The sequence below is a fragment of the Dysidea avara genome, chromosome 8 (genome assembly GCF_963678975.1).
Source record: "Dysidea avara chromosome 8, odDysAvar1.4, whole genome shotgun sequence".
In the NCBI taxonomy this organism is placed as follows: domain Eukaryota; kingdom Metazoa; phylum Porifera; class Demospongiae; order Dictyoceratida; family Dysideidae; genus Dysidea; species Dysidea avara.
This window is the reverse complement of record NC_089279.1, coordinates 36,841,771-36,861,308: the sequence shown is the minus strand read 5'-3', so window position 1 is coordinate 36,861,308 and position 19,538 is coordinate 36,841,771. Positions and strand designations below refer to the sequence as shown.

General features: G+C 38.8%; 2 protein-coding genes across 8 annotated transcripts; one reads left to right on the top strand and one right to left on the bottom strand.

The window, feature by feature from the left end:
• Positions 1-2,837: 2,837 nt before the first annotated feature.
• On the top strand, positions 2,838-5,898 carry LOC136263489 (protein NLRC3-like). Its single transcript, XM_066058018.1, has 4 exons — positions 2,838-3,060; positions 3,122-3,382; positions 3,467-3,511; positions 3,560-5,898. The coding sequence occupies exons 1-4, from the start codon at positions 3,009-3,011 to the stop codon at positions 5,821-5,823; spliced, it is 2,622 nt and encodes an 873-aa protein (XP_065914090.1). The 5' UTR covers positions 2,838-3,008; the 3' UTR covers positions 5,824-5,898.
• Positions 3,919-19,518, bottom strand: LOC136263494 (CCR4-NOT transcription complex subunit 10-like). Of its 7 annotated transcripts, XM_066058028.1 has the most exons (21): positions 19,351-19,518; positions 19,227-19,305; positions 18,181-18,246; positions 15,478-15,639; positions 15,395-15,424; positions 15,195-15,278; positions 14,892-15,147; positions 14,638-14,837; positions 14,196-14,593; positions 12,828-12,946; positions 12,565-12,774; positions 8,765-8,980; positions 8,681-8,720; positions 8,537-8,600; positions 5,166-5,345; positions 4,923-5,068; positions 4,662-4,874; positions 4,515-4,589; positions 4,374-4,446; positions 4,108-4,312; positions 3,919-4,055 (listed from the first exon to the last, which is right to left on the bottom strand). In XM_066058028.1, the coding sequence occupies exons 1-12, from the start codon at positions 19,515-19,517 to the stop codon at positions 8,847-8,849; spliced, it is 1,905 nt and encodes a 634-aa protein (XP_065914100.1). In that variant the 5' UTR covers position 19,518; the 3' UTR covers positions 3,919-4,055; positions 4,108-4,312; positions 4,374-4,446; positions 4,515-4,589; positions 4,662-4,874; positions 4,923-5,068; positions 5,166-5,345; positions 8,537-8,600; positions 8,681-8,720; positions 8,765-8,846. The 7 variants fall into 7 exon arrangements, with proteins under 7 accessions (XP_065914100.1, XP_065914097.1, XP_065914098.1 ...); XM_066058025.1 differs by having other exon boundaries at positions 8,681-8,980; XM_066058026.1 differs by having other exon boundaries at positions 8,537-8,720.
• Between the last annotated feature and the right edge of the window lie 20 nt (positions 19,519-19,538).

Genomic DNA, 19,538 nt, shown 5'->3' with positions numbered 1-19,538 from the left:
ATATGGATTCACTCATGACTTACTCAAAAATACTGTTTTTCTGGCTTAAAAACAACTGGTTTCTGCTTCAAATGCCATTAGCCACACCACCAGAGTGGCATGTTACCGGGCAACCATGAGGAGGTTGATAACATGGACCCTCACACACACACACACCACACCACGTATGCATACACTACACAGATCACCTTATGTTTCTCTGCTACTACTGAGGTTAAATTTTATGTGCTTTGAAAACTTTTCACACAAAATCACATATTAGTATAAATGAACTTCATTTATTAGTTAGATCAAGAGTAGATGATAATAATAGGGAGTTTTATCATGTACTCTTGGACATCACAACTACCACAATCTTGACCAGTGAACAGAAGAAAAATTTAGTGTAAAGTATTCCAGCGTGAGAGCAAATAGCTAGCACCATCTATAGTATGTTCACGTTGAGCTGAATCCTGAAAAAAGCCCTAAAAATTAAATGTGGATTTTTTCTCAACAGAGTTAACATTTCAGCCAAACAGATGATTATTGGTAACTGCAAAGGTGTCAACAACAGACACATACAGTTTGGCTCCATTAAAAGTTCGGGAAAGTGTTTTAATGGACACTGTATTTGTATGGCTTCCCTATAGGAAATGTATTGTGAAAATTTTGATTGGCCATAAATATCATGTCAAACATTTGAACAAAAAGATTTTGAAACATTTTTAGTGGGTCAAGCAGTACTACAAATGAGCCAAATTTCAAGATCGTGAGTAATTGCATCCATGAGTTATTAAATGTTTTTGAGGATTCAGCTCAACGTGAACATACTATAGTTGGGCTGAACTTGTTGTGGATCAACCTGTAAGCTGTTCAGATTACGGCTAAGCAACACACCTTGCATGTGCTTGGTTTAGTCATAGTTCAGTGTATTCAGAACCTAGTTAGAATTTACATCATAAGATCAAACTACTCTAATAGAGCAGTCATTCATATAAATCATATGAAACTATTTTCATCACGAAATTTTTTTGCATAAAGACAAAGCAAATTACGGTAAATACTTCTACACTATTTGACTCAAACAAGCCTATTCCAATCTGGTACTGTTCTTGGTAGGAAGGAATACTTGTATACATCAATTCTTTGTAGGGTGCTAGTTGAAGGTTGTGTGAATATCAAGTCCTCAACACAGATGATCTCATGGGAAGGTAATAACTCATGTAGTATTTTAGTAAGATCAGTCTTACCATTAGCAAGTTAGTTTTCAAGGATGTGTGTGACACTGTTACATTGATTTCTTCTCCATGGGTTTACCAGCTCTATGCTGGACCATCTCAACTTGATTTATATGGGTTTGGTGATAAGGATCTCATATCGGTGAACAATACTTTATTATGAGTATCACAAATTGATATTATGTTAGCTCACGAAGATGTCTAGGACAATGCTGAAGATTTCATTGTAATAAAACTGTGTGGTTTCCATGACAGTCTATAATGTAATCCAAGAGATACAAGTGTTGTTCAGTGATGTCAGTGAGGTAACATTCATTACAAACTTTTGCTATGTGGTTAAAAATTTATTTATTTTACTAACATTAAAAGCCATTAGCAATTTTTTGACAATATTGTTAGACCCTGTTGGAGTGTTTGGTGGTCAATGAATAACTTTTTGTATATCAAACAATCGTCTGTGAAGAGTTTCATCTGGGTATCAGTGTCTTCAGTTATGATATGTTATAGTAAACACAGGATAGGACCCAAGATGGAACCTTGTATTACAGGTTGATACCCCTGATGTGACTTTACAAGAGGAACCATCAGTGACAACAGTAATTGCTCAAGTAACACTCTAATCATCCCAAAATCTCATCTAGGATTCAGTTTGAGGGGTCCTTCACTCTAAATCTCATTGACAAAATTTCAAAATTTCAGCTCTGAGCATGTAATTTCCGCATTTCTACACATTTTGAAATAAATTTTCACCTTTCCAAATACATTTCTGACCTTTTGACTCCTGTCAAAGTAGTGAACAAAATGGTTTTTGCTGGTTAAGGAACTGGTTGAATGGTTTGCCAGCAGAAATGCCTCATATAGTCTTGATAACTCCACAAACAGTACACAGTGTACTCGGCAGGTTGTAACGGGTGTGTGGTGTAACAAGCCTGCTGGCACACAAACCGAACTAATTTACCTTATAAAGGATTCACCAGAGTACAATTACATACCCAGCTAGTTTGAGTGATTCACAGCTCAGCTATTGCATAGATAGAACTGTTGTTTGAAGTTGGACATTTCAAATTAAATTTCTACATTTGTGAAATAAATTTCTACTTTTCCAGCCACCATCGACGATATATCTAGAAGCGAATGACCCCTCAATTCAAACTTATCTTTTACGTGGAACTTTATCAAATACCTTGGACAGATCTAATATACCAACATCTTGCAGTTTGTTATTTAATGCTTTGGTAAAGTCATCAGTAACAGTGAACAGTTGTGATTCACAAGAATGTTTTGTCCTCAAGCCAAACTGACAGGGAACTAAATGTTATGTTCAAGTGATTCATAATCTGACTTGTGCTACATTACTTTGTAAACAGTAGAAGTTAATGATATACTGGTCGATAGAATTTGTGGGCCAGATCTTTTGCCGGATTGGAGTGAAATAAGCTCGGAAATAAGCTAATTTCCATTGCCCTAGCTTACATGTATGTGTGCGCGCAAGGCGGTGTAAACTTTTAGAGCAACATTACAGACTCACGTGTTGGTATCTTTCTCTTCAGCTCATCTCTTGTTAGCTACTCACAGACCAGACACCTCAGGTAGGATGGTAGATCAGCAAAACTGTATAGTATATATTCAAATTTGAATTGCACGTGATAATAACACAAGAAAACCCCAACTTCCTGTTTTTTCAAGAGGGCGTGGCTTTGCAAAGTTTTTTACGACTAGTACTATTATTGATCACGAACACTGCGATCTGTGGTAGATCACCTCCCCTTATACCCAGCAATAAATCAGGAGATGGATCGAAGTGATCATGAAGGACTAAACCAGTTTAAAACACCTGAGAAGGGTAAGTATATTAATATCCGGATAATAAATATAGTGTAGTATACGGACTCTGCATACTACAGCTACCAGTACTCCACTACTGAAGGATCTTCATAACCATATTACCCCCAATTATGCTGTTCACTGGAGAATGATAGGAACACTACTGGGTCTACCCAAAGGAAGACTTGACATCATAAAATATGACAATCATGATAAGGCTGAGCCTTGTTGTGATGCTGTGTTGGAGAAGTGGCTTGAAGTGGACCCCTCTGCCAGTTGGGAGAAGTTGTTTAAAGTTATTGAGTCACCTGCAGTGTCCAGTGATCAAGCTCCTGATAAAGGTGACTAGTTATATTGTGTGTGTACAACATGTGTAGGTAAACAATTGTATTAACTAGCTATTGTGTTGTCTTCACTAACTATAGTGACCTCCAAACCTGACATGGACAAGTCAACGGTCACTGATCAAGGTAGAGTGGACACATTATTGTGTGCTCCATTTTATGTGTTGTTGATAGGAGTCTCCATGTTGTCCAACATGGTGGGCCAGCTTAATGTACAAGCACGGTTCAGGGTTGATGATGACACTTGGCCACCGGACCAGCCAAAGAATTTCCAACCTCTTGTACTGATTCATTATGAAGGACATCACAACTTACAACAAGCCATGGCCATCACTAAACTGACACAAACAGGTGACATTGCTTCACTAGCTAGTAGTCAGCCAGTCCCCAAACGTCATCCTAGCTATCAGCCATTACAAGAGGTCCTTGATACTAGTACTGTTACTAAAGATGTTGAACAAATCCTAGCCCCACTAGAAAAGAACGATGAACCACAATTTATCTTAGTTGAAGGTCTTCCCGGTATTGGCAAATCTGTTTTACTAAAAGAAATTGCATATCGGTGGGGTGATAAACAAATATTAAAAGTGTTCAAGTTTGTTCTCCTTGTCTGTCTGCGTGATCCCATTGTACAGCAAACTACATCAGTCCATGACCTCCTCCAGTTGTTCTGTGTAGGGTACAGAAGAGCATCACAGATCACTGACGCTTGTGACGATTACCTTTTTCAGAATGGTGGCAAGGATCTTGTCTTCCTTTTGGATGGCTACGATGAATTTCCAGCAGAGTTTCAGAAAAATAGCTTGATCTCAAAAATTCTTGAACGTCGCGTACTACCCAAATGTGGCTTGATCGTGTCATCTCGTCCACACGCCTCAGAAAATCTCCGCAAACAGGCAACGCTTAGAGTAGATATCTTAGGCTTCACTGAAACAGAAAGAATAAATTTCATAAAACAAGTATTACCACAAGCAGTCAAAGAGCTCACCGAATATCTCGAAGATAATCTGACTATCAATGGCCTGTGTTTCATCCCCTTCAATATGGTAATCTTGATTTATCTATACAAACAGGGAATTCCCCTTCCTAGCAATTCTACACAACTCTACAATTACTTCATCTGTCTTACCATCTGTCGACATCTTGCCAAGTCTGGTCAACCTCTTGATAACACCATCACTGATCTAGCCAAACTCACCCAGCCCTATAATACAATAGTTCAGCAGTTATCAAAACTATCGCTTGAGGGTCTTAATAACAACAAGCTAATCTTTACCTTGGAGGAGATGAGAGCAGCTTGTCCAGGCATCGAAGCTATCGAAGGAGCTCTGAACGGATACGGACTACTACAGGCTGTTCAGCACTTCGGGCTCGCTGGGAAAACGATGACATTTAACTTTGTCCATTTCTCCATTCAGGAGTTCTTGTCCGCTTATCATATCACTCAGCTTCCACCAGACGAAGAGCTGCGAGTGCTCGAAGCGAAGTTCTGGAGCGATATTCATTCAAACATGTTTGCAATGTACACCTCGCTTACCAAGGGACAGCGATCTGCTTTTAAACAATTTCTCTCTGGAGGGGACGACACGATCACCATCGCTGAAACATACTTGAAGGATCAACTGAAGTGTCTTCGACTATTTCGCTGCTTCTATGAGGCCAACGACGAAGCCTTTTACACTTCTATACAACAAGGAAAAACTTTCGATGATAAAGTAATCAATCTTGAGAAGACTAGCCTAACCGTTTATGATGTTGAGTGTGTTACACTCTTCCTTACCTGCTCACCCCACAAGGAGTGGAAGAAGCTTGACTTGTTTAACTGCCATATCCAGGATCATGGCTGTCGTGTCCTTCACCGTGATCTGATGTCATCTGATGTCAATATTAAAGAACTCAACTTGAGGTTTAATGGCTTCACCAGATCTTCCTCTTCCTCCATTAATGACCTCATCATACACTGTAGAGTGGAAGAGTTGAATATTAGTAATAACGACACCATCGGAGAGGACCCTGCTCTCTACAACATGTTGACCCATCCCTCCTCTAGGCTAGTGACACTGAACATGAATAGTACCAGCTTATCATCACCATCAGCCATTACCCTATTCACTGCACTATCAAAAGGTAACAAACTGAAGGTGCTCAACATTTACAACAATCTCATCACTGATGAAGCTTGTGATGTCATTGCCACTACAATGAAGAACAATACATCACTAGTTGTACTGGGGATGTGGGACAACAAGATCAGTGGAGAAGCTGCTCAACGTCTACTACAAGCCCTCTACAATAACAACACATTACAAGGGCTATACCTACCCTCTGATGATTACACTGAAGATGTTAAGAAGAGGATTAGATCACTACAAGAAGTAATTAACAAGAACAGAGAAAGTAGAGGATGTCAAACAAAACTGATCATTTCTTTTTATTAGCTACTTTTCTTTAGTTTTCACTTTGTACTATTTTATGACTGTAATGGCCGCAAGTGTCATTTTGTTCTGATTTTGATAAAATTTTTATTAATTAATTAAAACTATGTCAATTGGTAACGTTGAGGGGTCCATCATGAAATGTTAAGATTTGACATTATTTGAGTATCGGACAAGAATTGGGACTTGTGGAAGAGATTAGTACGGAAATGAAATCTATCGGAATATTTACAGATTTACAATATTTGTAGATTTACATACTATTTCTAGAAATCTGTCGGAATTTTAAGATTTACAATATTTAGGATTTCTATAATTGAAATCTATTTCTATAAATCTATTATAGATTGCAAATGTAATAAAATCTGTTAATATTTACAACATTTTGGCTTTCTAATAAAATTTATATAATCCTCGTAATTATTTCTAACAATAGTTGAACTGCGAAAGCTACAAATTACAATTCTAGTTGTGCTGGAGCCATTGTTCAACGTAAAGCCAAAAATAGTCAACACTTCATCCTTGACCAGACTAGCTACCCTCAGTGACAACTACTCAGAGATGGGGTAAAGCAGTTTGGAATGGTTCAACTACACACACTGATCATTACAATGGCCTCCTACAGCTCTGTAGACAGTTTTAGCCTCTTTCTATATAGCTACACAATGGCCATTATGAGCACTAATAAGTGAAGAGCTTCTTGTAGCTAACTCAATTGTTGTCTCAGTTAGTACGTAAAATATTAGAAGTAAATTGATTTCAGCCATTTAACTATAGATATTGCTGTAAGCCTCCAGTTAAGCTTTATCCCATCTCTGTTAGTTTAGCTACTAGCTATACAGTTCACTCACTTGTTGTCCTTGCTCCACTTCACAATAAACAACAACAAGTCACAACATAACCTAACTACTAGACTACACTAGAAGCTACTACTCAACTACTATCACAATACTAGTAGCTAATGCTATACTCCTACTATGTCAACACTACAGCTAACAGTCAGGTAGATGACAAATGTTACTAGTTCTTTACTAATGTAGCAGCCAACAAGTCTAGCTCAGAATTTGAAGCAATTTTTCAACTTAGCTAAAACCTTCTCTGTAAACGTAAGCCATTAGCTATTAAGAAGCCAACAAAACTAGACCAAAGCTTTAAAAATAAAAGAAGCCAACAAAGCTAGACTTAAGCTTTAAAATTAAAAGAAACCAACAAAGTTAGACTAAAGCTTTAAGAATGAAAGAAGCCAACAAAGCTAGACTAAAGCTTTAAAAATGAAGGAAGCCAACAAAGCTGGACTAAAGCTTTAAAAATGAAAGAAACCAACAAAGCTTTAAAAATAAAAGAAGCCAACAAAGCTAGACTTAAGCTTTAAAAATAAAAGAAACCAACAAAGTTAGACTTAAGCTTTAAAAATAAAAGAAACCAACAAAGTTAGACTAAAGCTTTAAGAATGAAAGAAGCCAACAAAGCTAGACTAAAGGTTTAAAAATGAAAGAAGCCAACAAAGCTAGGGAAGCTTTAAGAATGAAAGAAGCCAACAAAGCTAGACTAAAACTTTAAAAATGAAAGAAGCCAACAAAGCTAGACTATAGCTTTAAAATAAAAGAAGCCAACAAAGCTAGACTAAAACTTTAAAAATGAAAGAAGCCAACAAAGCTAGACTAAAGCTTTAAAATAAAAGAAACCAACAAAGCTTTAAAATAAAAGAAGCCAACAAAGCTAGAAAAGCTTTAAAAATGAAAGAAGCCAACAAAGCTAGACTAAAGCTTTAAAAATAAAAGAAGCCAACAAAGCTAGACTAAAGCTATTAAGAGTCAACAAAGCTAGACCCAAATGCTGTAAATTCTTTAAGTCTAGAAAGAAAGCTCACTGGAAAAGCAGAACTCTGAGCCAGACTCTTTTCAGCTACACCTAACTATTTACACTATCACTCACTACACTTAATACTAAACTACCTACACTCAGTACTGCTCTACGTACACTAACTATTCTAGAGCTGCAACTTTTACAAAATTTCCTAGCAACTGACAAACCAGCTGCCAGTTGACGGCGGTTACATTTACCGCTTTAAATTACCGCTACAGTGCATTTAATAGAACATTTATAGCTAACGACTACTGTTTCGTCAAGTATAAAGTGTCTTTCATGTCTTGTTAGTCTTTTCGCTGGAGGTACCAAAATACTCTAATATAACGTTCACCTTTCCCTCGGGGGAAATTATGTTTGCAGTAGGTGCGTTTCTCGCGCCCAGCGCGCTATATCGCAAGCAAATTAGCTATCCTGCATTACTGTAAACGTAACCACTCTCATTGCGTCTACGCACGAGGGGATGTTTTTCGTTTCATTTCACAATGCCTGATTGTTCTATTTGAGCGATTTAGCAATCAACTGATAACACCGTGACACGTGATGTAAATTTTCATTAAAATGTCAGTGAGGAATAATTATCTGAATATCTATTCTACAATGTCTACTGTAATATCTACAGCCTGTTCTCCTTCCCCCTCCTCCCCTGGGGCTAGATTGAATTCCCTTACCACCACCCCCAGCACTGACTGTCAAGTGCTGGACAGCTGGATAACACAAGTGACTATTAAGAACAAAGCTATTCAAGGGCATCTTTGTTGTCTTGTCCTTTCACTCCCCTCATGAGTGAACTTCTCTGTACTCCACAAAACATTACACAGTATTACTAACAGTTTAACAAGATATTTACCTGTTTCTTCTTCTTTCTGTTGTTCCTGAAATCTCCTCTCAGCCTGATACCAGCTAACTTCATACTATTTAATACAACCAGTGACATCGTGGGAAATTCCCTTCTAAAGTCAACAACCTAATATAGTAGTGCTACTAGACTTACATTTGACCCTTCCAAGTGAGGTAGCCACACCCCTCCCTATCTGCAGCAACAGTCACTACTATACCATCAATATTATAACATAACCTTCACTCCTTCTTGTATGGCTAATAACGTTGTATGTTGTGTTTGGTTATCATAACATGTCACATTAAAAGATTACAAAATGTCATGACAACACACGCCTGTTGTTATTGGCTAGTCTCTTCTTGTCCTGTTGGCTGCTGCTGCCATTAGTGAGCAAGTTGTACTGTGTAGTAGTTTGGTGTCTCCTTAACAGTTGAATTGCTCCAGTAACATTACCTGTGATAATGTGTAGGTATGTGACTACTTGATGTGTGAACCTAGTCTGGCGTAGCCGATCCGCGTGCATAGCGCGAGGGTCTGGTGACAGCCGCATTCAGTACCTGTGCCAGCCTTACAAAAAACTAGTGCGTCCAATCAGATTGCTTAGTGACCAATAAACAACATTCTATGACGTTATTCCCGATTTACCCATTGATTATGGCAAGCTTCTTATGTCTTTTCCACAACCAGCACAAATGTAAGGGTTTGTAGAGGAAATAGACGCTATTCAAGTGCAAGTACAGTAGCTGTTGTGCTTTGTTACTGGAAACTGTCCACGTGTTTCGCACGTATTTTCAAATTCAATTGCATTCCATATGCACAGGTACTAAATGCGGATGTCACCAGACCCTCACACTATGCGCAGGGGTTGGCTACGCCAGACTAGTGTGTACCAGTGTCTACTATACACTACACTATCATGCATGCACGAATGTACGAATGCACGCACAACTGCTACTACTACACACAAACACAGACAAGACACACTAAATATGTGTGGGCACACACAAATACTGACGATATCAAACAGTACGGTAGTACTGTTTAAGTAGGGATCCCCTAAACATAACGTGCGCTGTCTAAAATGCGCCTTCAATAATCACCCAAGAGACATCTTACACAACAAAAATCATCTTTATGGAATATTAGCTCATCTAACGTGAAATACAGCATTACAAACAAGAAAACACTTAGCATTAATTGGAGTTTTAAATTTTTTAAATCAAAACTTGAAATTTGGTCTGCCTTACTCACTCACTCTACTCACTCACTCTACTCACTCACTCACTCTACTCACTCACTCACTCTACTCACTCACTCATTTTACGCTACAATAACAAACTCACCAGTGGGATGTGCCTTTTGGGGTTCTGACGAGTGTAGGCCCTCTGTGCCTTGTTGTTTCTTTTATCTTCAGTCAGGCTGCTCGTCTTCTTCATCCAACAAAACCATTACGACGCATTAACTTTTCATATCAACACTATCTTTCAGCAGCAAATTTAGATGCCACAGAATTATTTCAGAGCTGGATTTCAGAAGCACTTCAGTCCCAGCGCTACTATAAGTGGTATACTAGCTAGCTATCTGCAACTTTGCAAATGGGATCTCATTCGTGATAGGTTCACCATCAAACAAAGATCAATAGTGATAGAGTGCAGAGACCACACCTCTTAACAATCTAGCTATTTACTTAACAGTAAACAAGATGACCTCACCCCTTATTGGTCTAGCTAGCTACACACCCCTTGGCTGACTTGAGATACTCTAATAGAACAGTCACTATAATACAACAGTCATGCATAATAATTCTAATACAATGGACTTTATCCACAATGACGTCACTCACAACAAGATGGCCGCATTATTTGGGGTACTATTGTACAGGGGCCTATGGAGAAATTGTTTTGATCTATCATATTTCACTCGTGAAGCAAGATACCGACCAGTAGTCAACAGGTATGGTATAAAATAACAAAAACTATTGCACAAAAGCGATAATTATCTCAAAATTTCCGGAATACATTACAAATCATTTGTTGTACTGTCTTGTAATCGTATCTGTTGCTTAGAGCTCGATATCTTCTTGCCTGGCTGAAACATGATCGATCAAAAGAATTTCTCCATAGGTGCCTGTACAATATTACCACAAATAATGCGGCCATCTTGTGCTTGTGATGTCATTGTGAATAAAGTCCATAGTCACAAGTTACACTGTAACTAGCTGTGCTATAACATCAAAACTAAACAAACTAGTATATTAAAAATTGTTAATTAAAAATGAAGTAGGGATCTATGTAATAAAAAGTAGTGAAACAAGAGATGAATGATGGTATTACAGCAAAGCTCATGGGAAAATCCCTACTTTGGCACATTAGCTATAATTTTGTTTAATGGCAAAGTAGGGACTTTCCCACCGAGCTATGCTGTAATACCATCATTCACCTCTTGTTTCACTACTTTTTATTACATAGATCCCTACTTCATTAACAATTTTTAAAATACTAGTACAGTGGAACCAGTGTTACGGTCACCTGGATTAAGCGGTCACCTCTGCATAATGGCCATGGACATGAGGTCCCAAATATTTTCCCATACAAATGTATGCACTGTTGTCTGCATTAAGCGGTCACCTGTCTAACGAGTATAACAGCCAACCAAGAATTCGCCTATGAATCACTGTATACATAACTTTCTCCTTCATATAGCGGTCGCTACCTTTTATGGTGGCTTGTTAAGCCAACTGTCTGGCACCACGGCACCCTTTCAATTAATGCACAATTATTACTCTTCCTGCCTTTCAATGAATACTATATAATCTATCAGGCTTCACTGCTTAAACGTATTCAATAGCTATAACCAACATTCATAACTTGTCCTTTCTGTACTAAAATATTACTTCATTGCGGTTGGCACGAGCCTCTTAATAATAATCACTCATTTATAACGGCCATAGCCACTAAAATGCTGCTGACCACCTTATACAGGTTTTCTCTATAACAGCCACCTGTATATAAAGGCCAGATATATCTGGTCCCAAGGTGACCATTATACACAGGTTCCACTGTACTATACTCAGCGTTGGGGGTACCGCGTTACAAATATTACCTTTACAGTGACAAGTAATCTAATGCATTATATGACAAAGTAGCGAGTAATATGTAACAGATATTGCATCCGGAAATACACGTTACTTCCTTTTAAGGCGCATTGTATCCAGGCACGTGATTGATTGCATTTTGGGACCAGACAAGACTGGAGATAGCGTTATAGATATGGACAAAGAATGATAGTGTATGGGGACTCTTGGGGAGTGCCCTTGAGGCTAAGACACAACAACAAAGTATGTATTTGTGGCTGAACTACACCAGAGAAACACATGTCTCGCTCATGTAGGCTAGTAGCTTGTATTTAGAAGGTTGAACTTACTTTATAGTTTATAATGAACAAATGTAACATGTAATATTATTACTGGTTACAGCCTTCAGAGTAGCCAGTAATATGTAACTTGTTACTTTTTTCAGTAAGTAATATCATGTAAAAGTAACGAATACTATGTAACTAGTTACATTTTTAGTGTAACGACCCCAACTCTGACTATACTACACACATACAACAGGTTTAGTGATATAATCAGACCTTGGAATTACATAACACACACACACACACACACACACACACGCACACACACACACAAACAAGTTTAGTGATATAATCAGACCTTGGAATTACACACACACACACACACACACACACACACACACACACACACACACACACACACACACACACACACACACACACACACACACACACACACACACACACACACACACACACACACACACACACACACACACACACACACACACACACACACACACACACACACACACACACACACACACACACACACACACACACACACACACACACACACACACACACACACACACACACACACACACACACACACACACACAGGTTTAGTGATTTAATCAGACCTTGGAATTACACAACACACACACGGACAGACAACTTACCAGTATGTAGTTCAATATAAGCAGATAACAAGATAGCTTTAGCATGGAGTGGTCCATTCCTCTGTGGCAATGGTAGACAAGCACAAGCTTGTAGTAGAGCCTTCCTAGCCTTCTCCATCTCCTTCCTCACACAACACACACTAGCAATGTTCATTAATACACTAGCTCTACAATGGTTGGGACTAGTATCTACACCTCCACCAGTAGCAGCTACCAGTACACAACAATTATCATAGTTACTAGTGATACTGGTGGTCACTAACCAGGGGTGGTCCCCTCAGGATGGTCATTGTTCAGTAGGTCCATTGTGAGGTGTTGTATGGCTTCACCAGTCATCCCCAATAATATACAACACTCAGCACCATACAAGTGAGCTAGTAACCTAATAATATTATGATATTCAATTATGAAAGAAACATCATATTATCTAGTTAGCCATAGCTAGCTTGGACCATAATTCAAGACAACACTAAACAAATTCACACACTTTAATGAATGTTCATGTCTAGTAACAACAGTATCAACCCTGACAGTGGACCATTGACACTGCCAGCTAATCTGATTCACATTGTAACACCTTGTCTCTCTCTTCCTCCCCCCTCCCACCTATACACACATACACACTCAGATATACCCACACAACAAACTCATATACAAACTCATCATAGAATATCAAAATACGAGACTGAAACTAGCTCCTCCTCATTTGGTGAGTCGTTCAACAACCTAAGTCTCACACCCTCTCCCCGGACCCATTAATAGGGGATGATATGAATAACATAAATATTGACGATATTGCAAGAATAAGCCAATACCAACACTACAGCCCCAACTGATACTACTAACTACATGAACCTCCTCTTCAGTATCACCCATTAACCAACCACCAGAGGATGAGTGTGGAAATTTTGTATCCACATATATTCACTACAATTGGTGGGTTAAAATTGACCAAAGTGAGATCTGAATTGGTTGTCTAAAATACATTCACAACTTGTTAAAAGTTATGTTATGTCCATGTAACAACAACTAGACTATGGTACAGCTCATTTAGAGGGTTACTAGATCACTTAGTCACCTGACATGCTCATTTAGTCACCTACACGTGTTCATTTAGAAACCTGCCCTCAGGCAATTTTGTACGTGAAAAATAATTATAACATGAAAGGTACATTGGAGTACTTGATAATACTGTAATACAATTCTTCTCCATGTTCTGCGAATACTTCTGGACTAATAGTAGACTAAGCGGTGTATCTACCATAGCTCTAGCCATTACTCTGGTCACCGGTTGAGTAATTATTTTTGTGGGTGCTGTAAGGACTTCAGGAAGAAACCGTTCTGCTGTTCTGCATTGCTCTTTCACCCCACCCTAATACTCTGGCTATAAAGGTATGTACTTTAAACCATAGTCTAAATAAGTTAGACACCGCGACCAACGGGAACTAAGCAATTTAGTAACCCCTCTGGCCCTTAGTAGCACCCTAGCTACGCTCAGGATGCTACAGCCTCGGATCATAGGGGTTACTACATCACTTAGTTCCCTTGGTCTTGGTGTCTAACTATTATATAGCCCACTAACTATGGTACACATATATAGCTCATAACTGTCTTGTTAATATGACACTTACATCAGTGGAAATGACAGTGAAGGAATAGCCAAAAGTTGTTTACTGTAGTGTAGTGAAGACACTGGGTCACCTTGACGTAACGACACATAAGAACTGTTAGCCAGGATGGATGCCCTTAATGACATCACAGTATCACCATGGAGTGGTGGACATGGCAACGCCGATACCATAGTCTCATTGTTTGTTGTGGCAGCAGGAGGTAGCAAGTAGAGAGCATTACGCAGACAGATGTTAGCAAAGTCAAGTGATGGGGTTGGCATGGCTGCTGATGATCCGTCACGTGATAAATGACCCACCTCCATCGGCATGACAACAAGTTTCTGATGGAAACCAGCTCCAACTACAGTTTGAATTGTGTCACTATGGTAACGCTGTTGCTTTGCATAGTCCATCTGTGCCTGCGGGTACTATAACAATTACCATGGTAACAGTTTACAACAACCTTATTGTAAGCCGCTATTGAAGTCTCAGCCAACCGAAGCCACAACAGTGGATTAGTGTGAAACACTTGTACTGCTTCCAACAAAGAAGTGAATGCAGCAGTTGGTTGACCAGCATATAGTTGTTGTAGTCCAAGATTATATAACAACACTTGACGACAGTTTACCCCCAGTACTGCCAATGGACGTCCTGACAGTGTTGCTATAACAACAGATCACATGACAGACAACACACGACACATCCACCAACAACTACCTTTCTCCAATGGTGGGAAGTCGTTGAGGGCAGAATCATTCTCATAGAGAGCCTTACTGAAGTAGTAAGATGCCAAACTGTACTTGCCCATGTGATAGTGTAGACAACCAAGATTGTTGAAGTATAGTGAAGGAAGGCATTGACCAGCGTCAGTCAGTAATGGTGTCTTTGGAGCGGAGGTTAACAGCTTGACACTTTTACGATAGTTCCCTCGTAAGTACTCATAGTTGGCCTTGAGGAAGGCTACATGTGTCACCTAGGTGATCAGGTAACTAAGTAACAAGTAACATCACAGTTACTAACAGCATTCTCAATCACTGAGAGACTCTTAATCTCCTTCTTGCAGCCTTTGAGGTTCTTCTGTAGCATTGCCAGTCGAGCTCTGAACTGTACGATAATCCATAATGATGTAATCATATCCAGAAACGCTAGAAACACTACACACACACACACACACACACACAAACACAGACGTACACACACAAACACAGACGTACACACACCTGGTGTAACTGTAACTGGTTAACATTCAACTAGAAGAGGAAACAATGCATTTAACTATTAGTGTGTTGGGTTGGTTGCTCACCTGATCAGCAAGTTTCTCATCAGAAGCCATCATAACAGCCTTGTCCAGCTGATAAGTGGTGAGATATAGCTCCATTAGTAGGGAGCCAGCTGTAGCCTGTGTACTCCCTACATGTTGATATACCTTCTCTAGTAGTTCAACAGCTTGACAGTGTTGATGTAACTATTATGGTATGGGATGAGTTAAAGTATTATCATGTGTTAGTGTGTCACCACACATCAGGAGATATGACAATGTATCATACAGTAAATGTGGTCCCCCCACACCAATGTACACACAATAACACTATTTCATACATACACAACAACACCTACAAATGGACCAGTGTTTACACTAGACTACTTGTACACCAGGTTGGCCAGTATACAATTAAACTAGCTGGTAAACCATTAAGGAAAATAGATCAGTACAACATGGAAAAGACTATTAAAAAATTGTGAAATTTATAAAGTTTTTGTTTTTTGCCAAGCACAATACAAGATATTCCAACAACACACTTATCCTAATAGAGCATTCAACAAGTCAAGATTGTAATATTGTTTTCTAAAAACAAACAGCTTTTGGGATTTAAAAGTATTATCTATATATACCAAACAGCCAAATTGTTAAAAGGCAGTGACAATCAAAATGTCAGGGTGGCCATTCTAAAATCCACAATTGATAAGGCATGGAATCAAAGGTGGCAGCCACACTCTTAAGGTTACGGAATAGTATAAAATGTGTGGGCAGAACAAATTACAAAACCTGCTTTAACCCAAGCAGGGATAAATAATTTCAACAACTGTGTTGTGTTTAGCAATACAACTAATTGTGCTTGTTTGTGTTAAGGTAGAACAATGACTGTTCTTGGGTGTGTGGTCCACAATAGAGCGATGTTTTCCCAAAAACCAGACAAACAGATTACTGAATCCTTATAATTTCAACACAAATAACTAAACAACAACTAAAATATTTAGGTCCTGTGGAAGCAATTTTTTAAGTTACTGGTTGTACAGATGTTTTATTGAACTTTTAGTAGTTTTTTTTAGTGAAACAAGAGCTTTGAGGTTTGTATCTCTGTCACTGGGAAGAAACACGTCAAAAACGCTTCCACAGGACCTAATAAATTTAATATACAGTATCACCATGCCCCAGAAATGCCAATAGAGCCTACAGCTTTTGCTGTATTTGGCAGTGGAAAAACATGGTAGTGACAGCTGGAGCTGAGCGATGTATGGGCTGGCTTACTTGTGTTACTACAACAAATTGTAGTGTTCCACCTGCCTCAAACTACACTGTAGCTACATAAAAACATTAAATATGAAGGGCTTCACCTTCATTTTAAACTTTTCATGCTGCTAGACTGGTTTTATGGGCTTCTCAAAAAGTATCGATAGGCATTCAAAATTTTGAATGATTGCCCGTGACTATACCGTAACCTTAATAGAGCACGATGACTACGCCCCTTAATGATCCAGCCACAGTTTGGCCTACAGAACATGACAACCATTCCCAATCTATTGTACAGCTCACTCAAGATAAGCAGCAAGATTGAGATTTCTAATATAGCAGTCACAGCCACAAATGTATAAAAAGTAGTGAAGCAAGAGATATGAATGATGGTAGCTGTTACAACATGGCAGCTATGTGTGAAAATCTTTGGCGTTTGTAATAGCTACCATCATTCATATGTCTTGTTTCACTGCTTTTTATTGTTGAAACCATACTTCACTACTTCACTACTTCTTTGTTATAGCATAGCTGTGTGGCTGTAACTGCTTTATTAGAGTATCCCGATCTTGCTGTTTATCTCCAAGTGAGATTTACAGTAGGCAGAGGAGGGTGGAAGCGGTTTAAGCGCCGTTAAAATGAATTAAGCAAAATTGATTGGTTTCTGGATGAACTAAAATGTATGGACGATGTAACAAAGTGTGACATCATTGTTTGGTTTAGAATATAAATACCTTGTTAGTGCTAGTATTGCTATGCATGAAATATTGTTCCATCAGTTTTAACTAGAAAAGTAAGCGCTTTACAAAACAAAACACATTATTTTAATCCTTAGATGAAGCACAACCAAGATATCTAGAGATCATTAGTGATCACCACCAGTCGCTGGTTTTGTATTGGGACTATTGAGGATCATGTGATTAAACTATACAATTAAGGTGATATTGTCAAGTAGCACCTGAAGCACTTGTACATACAGTATGGGGTGTGGTTGTACAGTAGGGGGTGTGGTTGTACAGTAGGGGGTGTGGTTGTACAGTAGGGGGTGTGGTTGTCATGCCTTATTTTCTACAGCAAAGAGCAGCTGACATCACTACAAGGTGTTGTTGCTGTGCTCTGACTGTTTAAGGTCATCGTCACTATGTGATCGTTTTATAAGCATGTGATCATTTTATAAGCACAGCCACAGGTATCTTCTCCCTATTACAGTAGCGTGAGTGGTTTTAAAGTTTCTAAATAAGCTCCTCTAAGGAAAGTGACTATATGAAGTAGGTAATCACGTAAAAGGCAAGCAGAAGTCAGATGAAAGGTCAGGAGCTAAGATGACATCATATGATGTTTCTATGATGGCTTTGAATGACAGCATTTTTGGCAGGTATTGTTCATTTTATTGGGGGGGGGGGTCTACTAAACAGTATTACTGCTTGATAGTTAAGGTATGATCATGTTAGGTAGAAGTTAGATATGTTATGACAGTTAATGACACACACTCACCCTAGCTAGGATGATAGCTTGATTGAGCAGGAGTACCATACTGGTCTGGTGATCACTAGAGTAGGACTAACACACACACGCACACAAACATGATGTGTAAAATATTATTAACAACTTTGCAGTGCTCAGCTACAACTTGATGATTCACAACCAAACAGGACATGTCATAGTTATTATAAGAAACTGAGCAGCATAGTATATAACTGGCATTCAGTGTATATGTCATTGAATGTGTTGGTTTAGTCATTCCAAAGTTAATTTCAATAATGTTAAGGTATTGTAGTTGATATACAACTGTTTTTAATGCTCCTGGCTTCTGTTGTTTAATTGTCTTGGGTGGTTTTCACCATTATTTAATATTTCAATCATCAATGGATATGTCCAGTTTTGTAAACCAGGCAACATGCCCATTTGGCTGGCTGTGATTGGCTTATGCACAAAAGCATCTTGTATGTGAGAAATGACGACTGTGCAAATATAAACCTTCCCAAAACTTATAATTAGCAAGCAAATGTGCAAGGTGAGTTATGAGAGAACACTGGCACAATGTCATGTGTTGGGGAAACTAGCTATGCCACCTGTATTGCTAACAGTATAACATCCACTGTGTCCTTAGTCACAGTACAAGATTAGTAAGCAATGTCACGGCCAACATCAAAACTAAGTGGCTGCTTCTCTGTCTAGTTTGGGAGCACTTAAAACGAGCCATTCTAACCTTCCCTCAAATGGCTTGTTGTTGGCACTTTCAAGTATAACATGAAAGAGGAAACTGTATCTTCGCCAATTCCATCTTGTGATATACTGAAACAGATTAGATGTGACTTGTTCAGTTTGGTCAGTTTCTTGTTAATGTAAACACCCACCAGAAATCTACTATATCACCCAGCTGCTAGTGTATTATATAAGACCAGTTATGAAAACCTAGTATGTTTGTAAGTTGATGCATATTGCTTGCTCGCTTCTTTCAGTCAAGGACTTCTTGATCACCTGATTTGATTTTGATCTTAGTTGTAGTTGACTACCCTCGTGATTTAATATATACTCACCCGTTGACTGATAAAGTTCAGGCTCTTCCTAAAGTCATCAGTCAAGGTCAGGTTGGACAGGCAGTACTTGGCTACCGCCCTAGGGACACACTTTGATGTGATGTACACGTGACAACTAGAATACCTGTTGTGCAAGACGCGTGGATCAGTGGGACGAAGTTCTACCAATTTGGTTAAACATGACAAGCAACTCTCGTAACTTTGGTTCTGAAACGCTTCGTAAGCTTGTTTAGCTAACTGATCCTCTTCTGTAGTGAACGTCTCCGTTGTCAAATCAGGTAATACCTCCATTGCACGAATTTGCTTCTAATT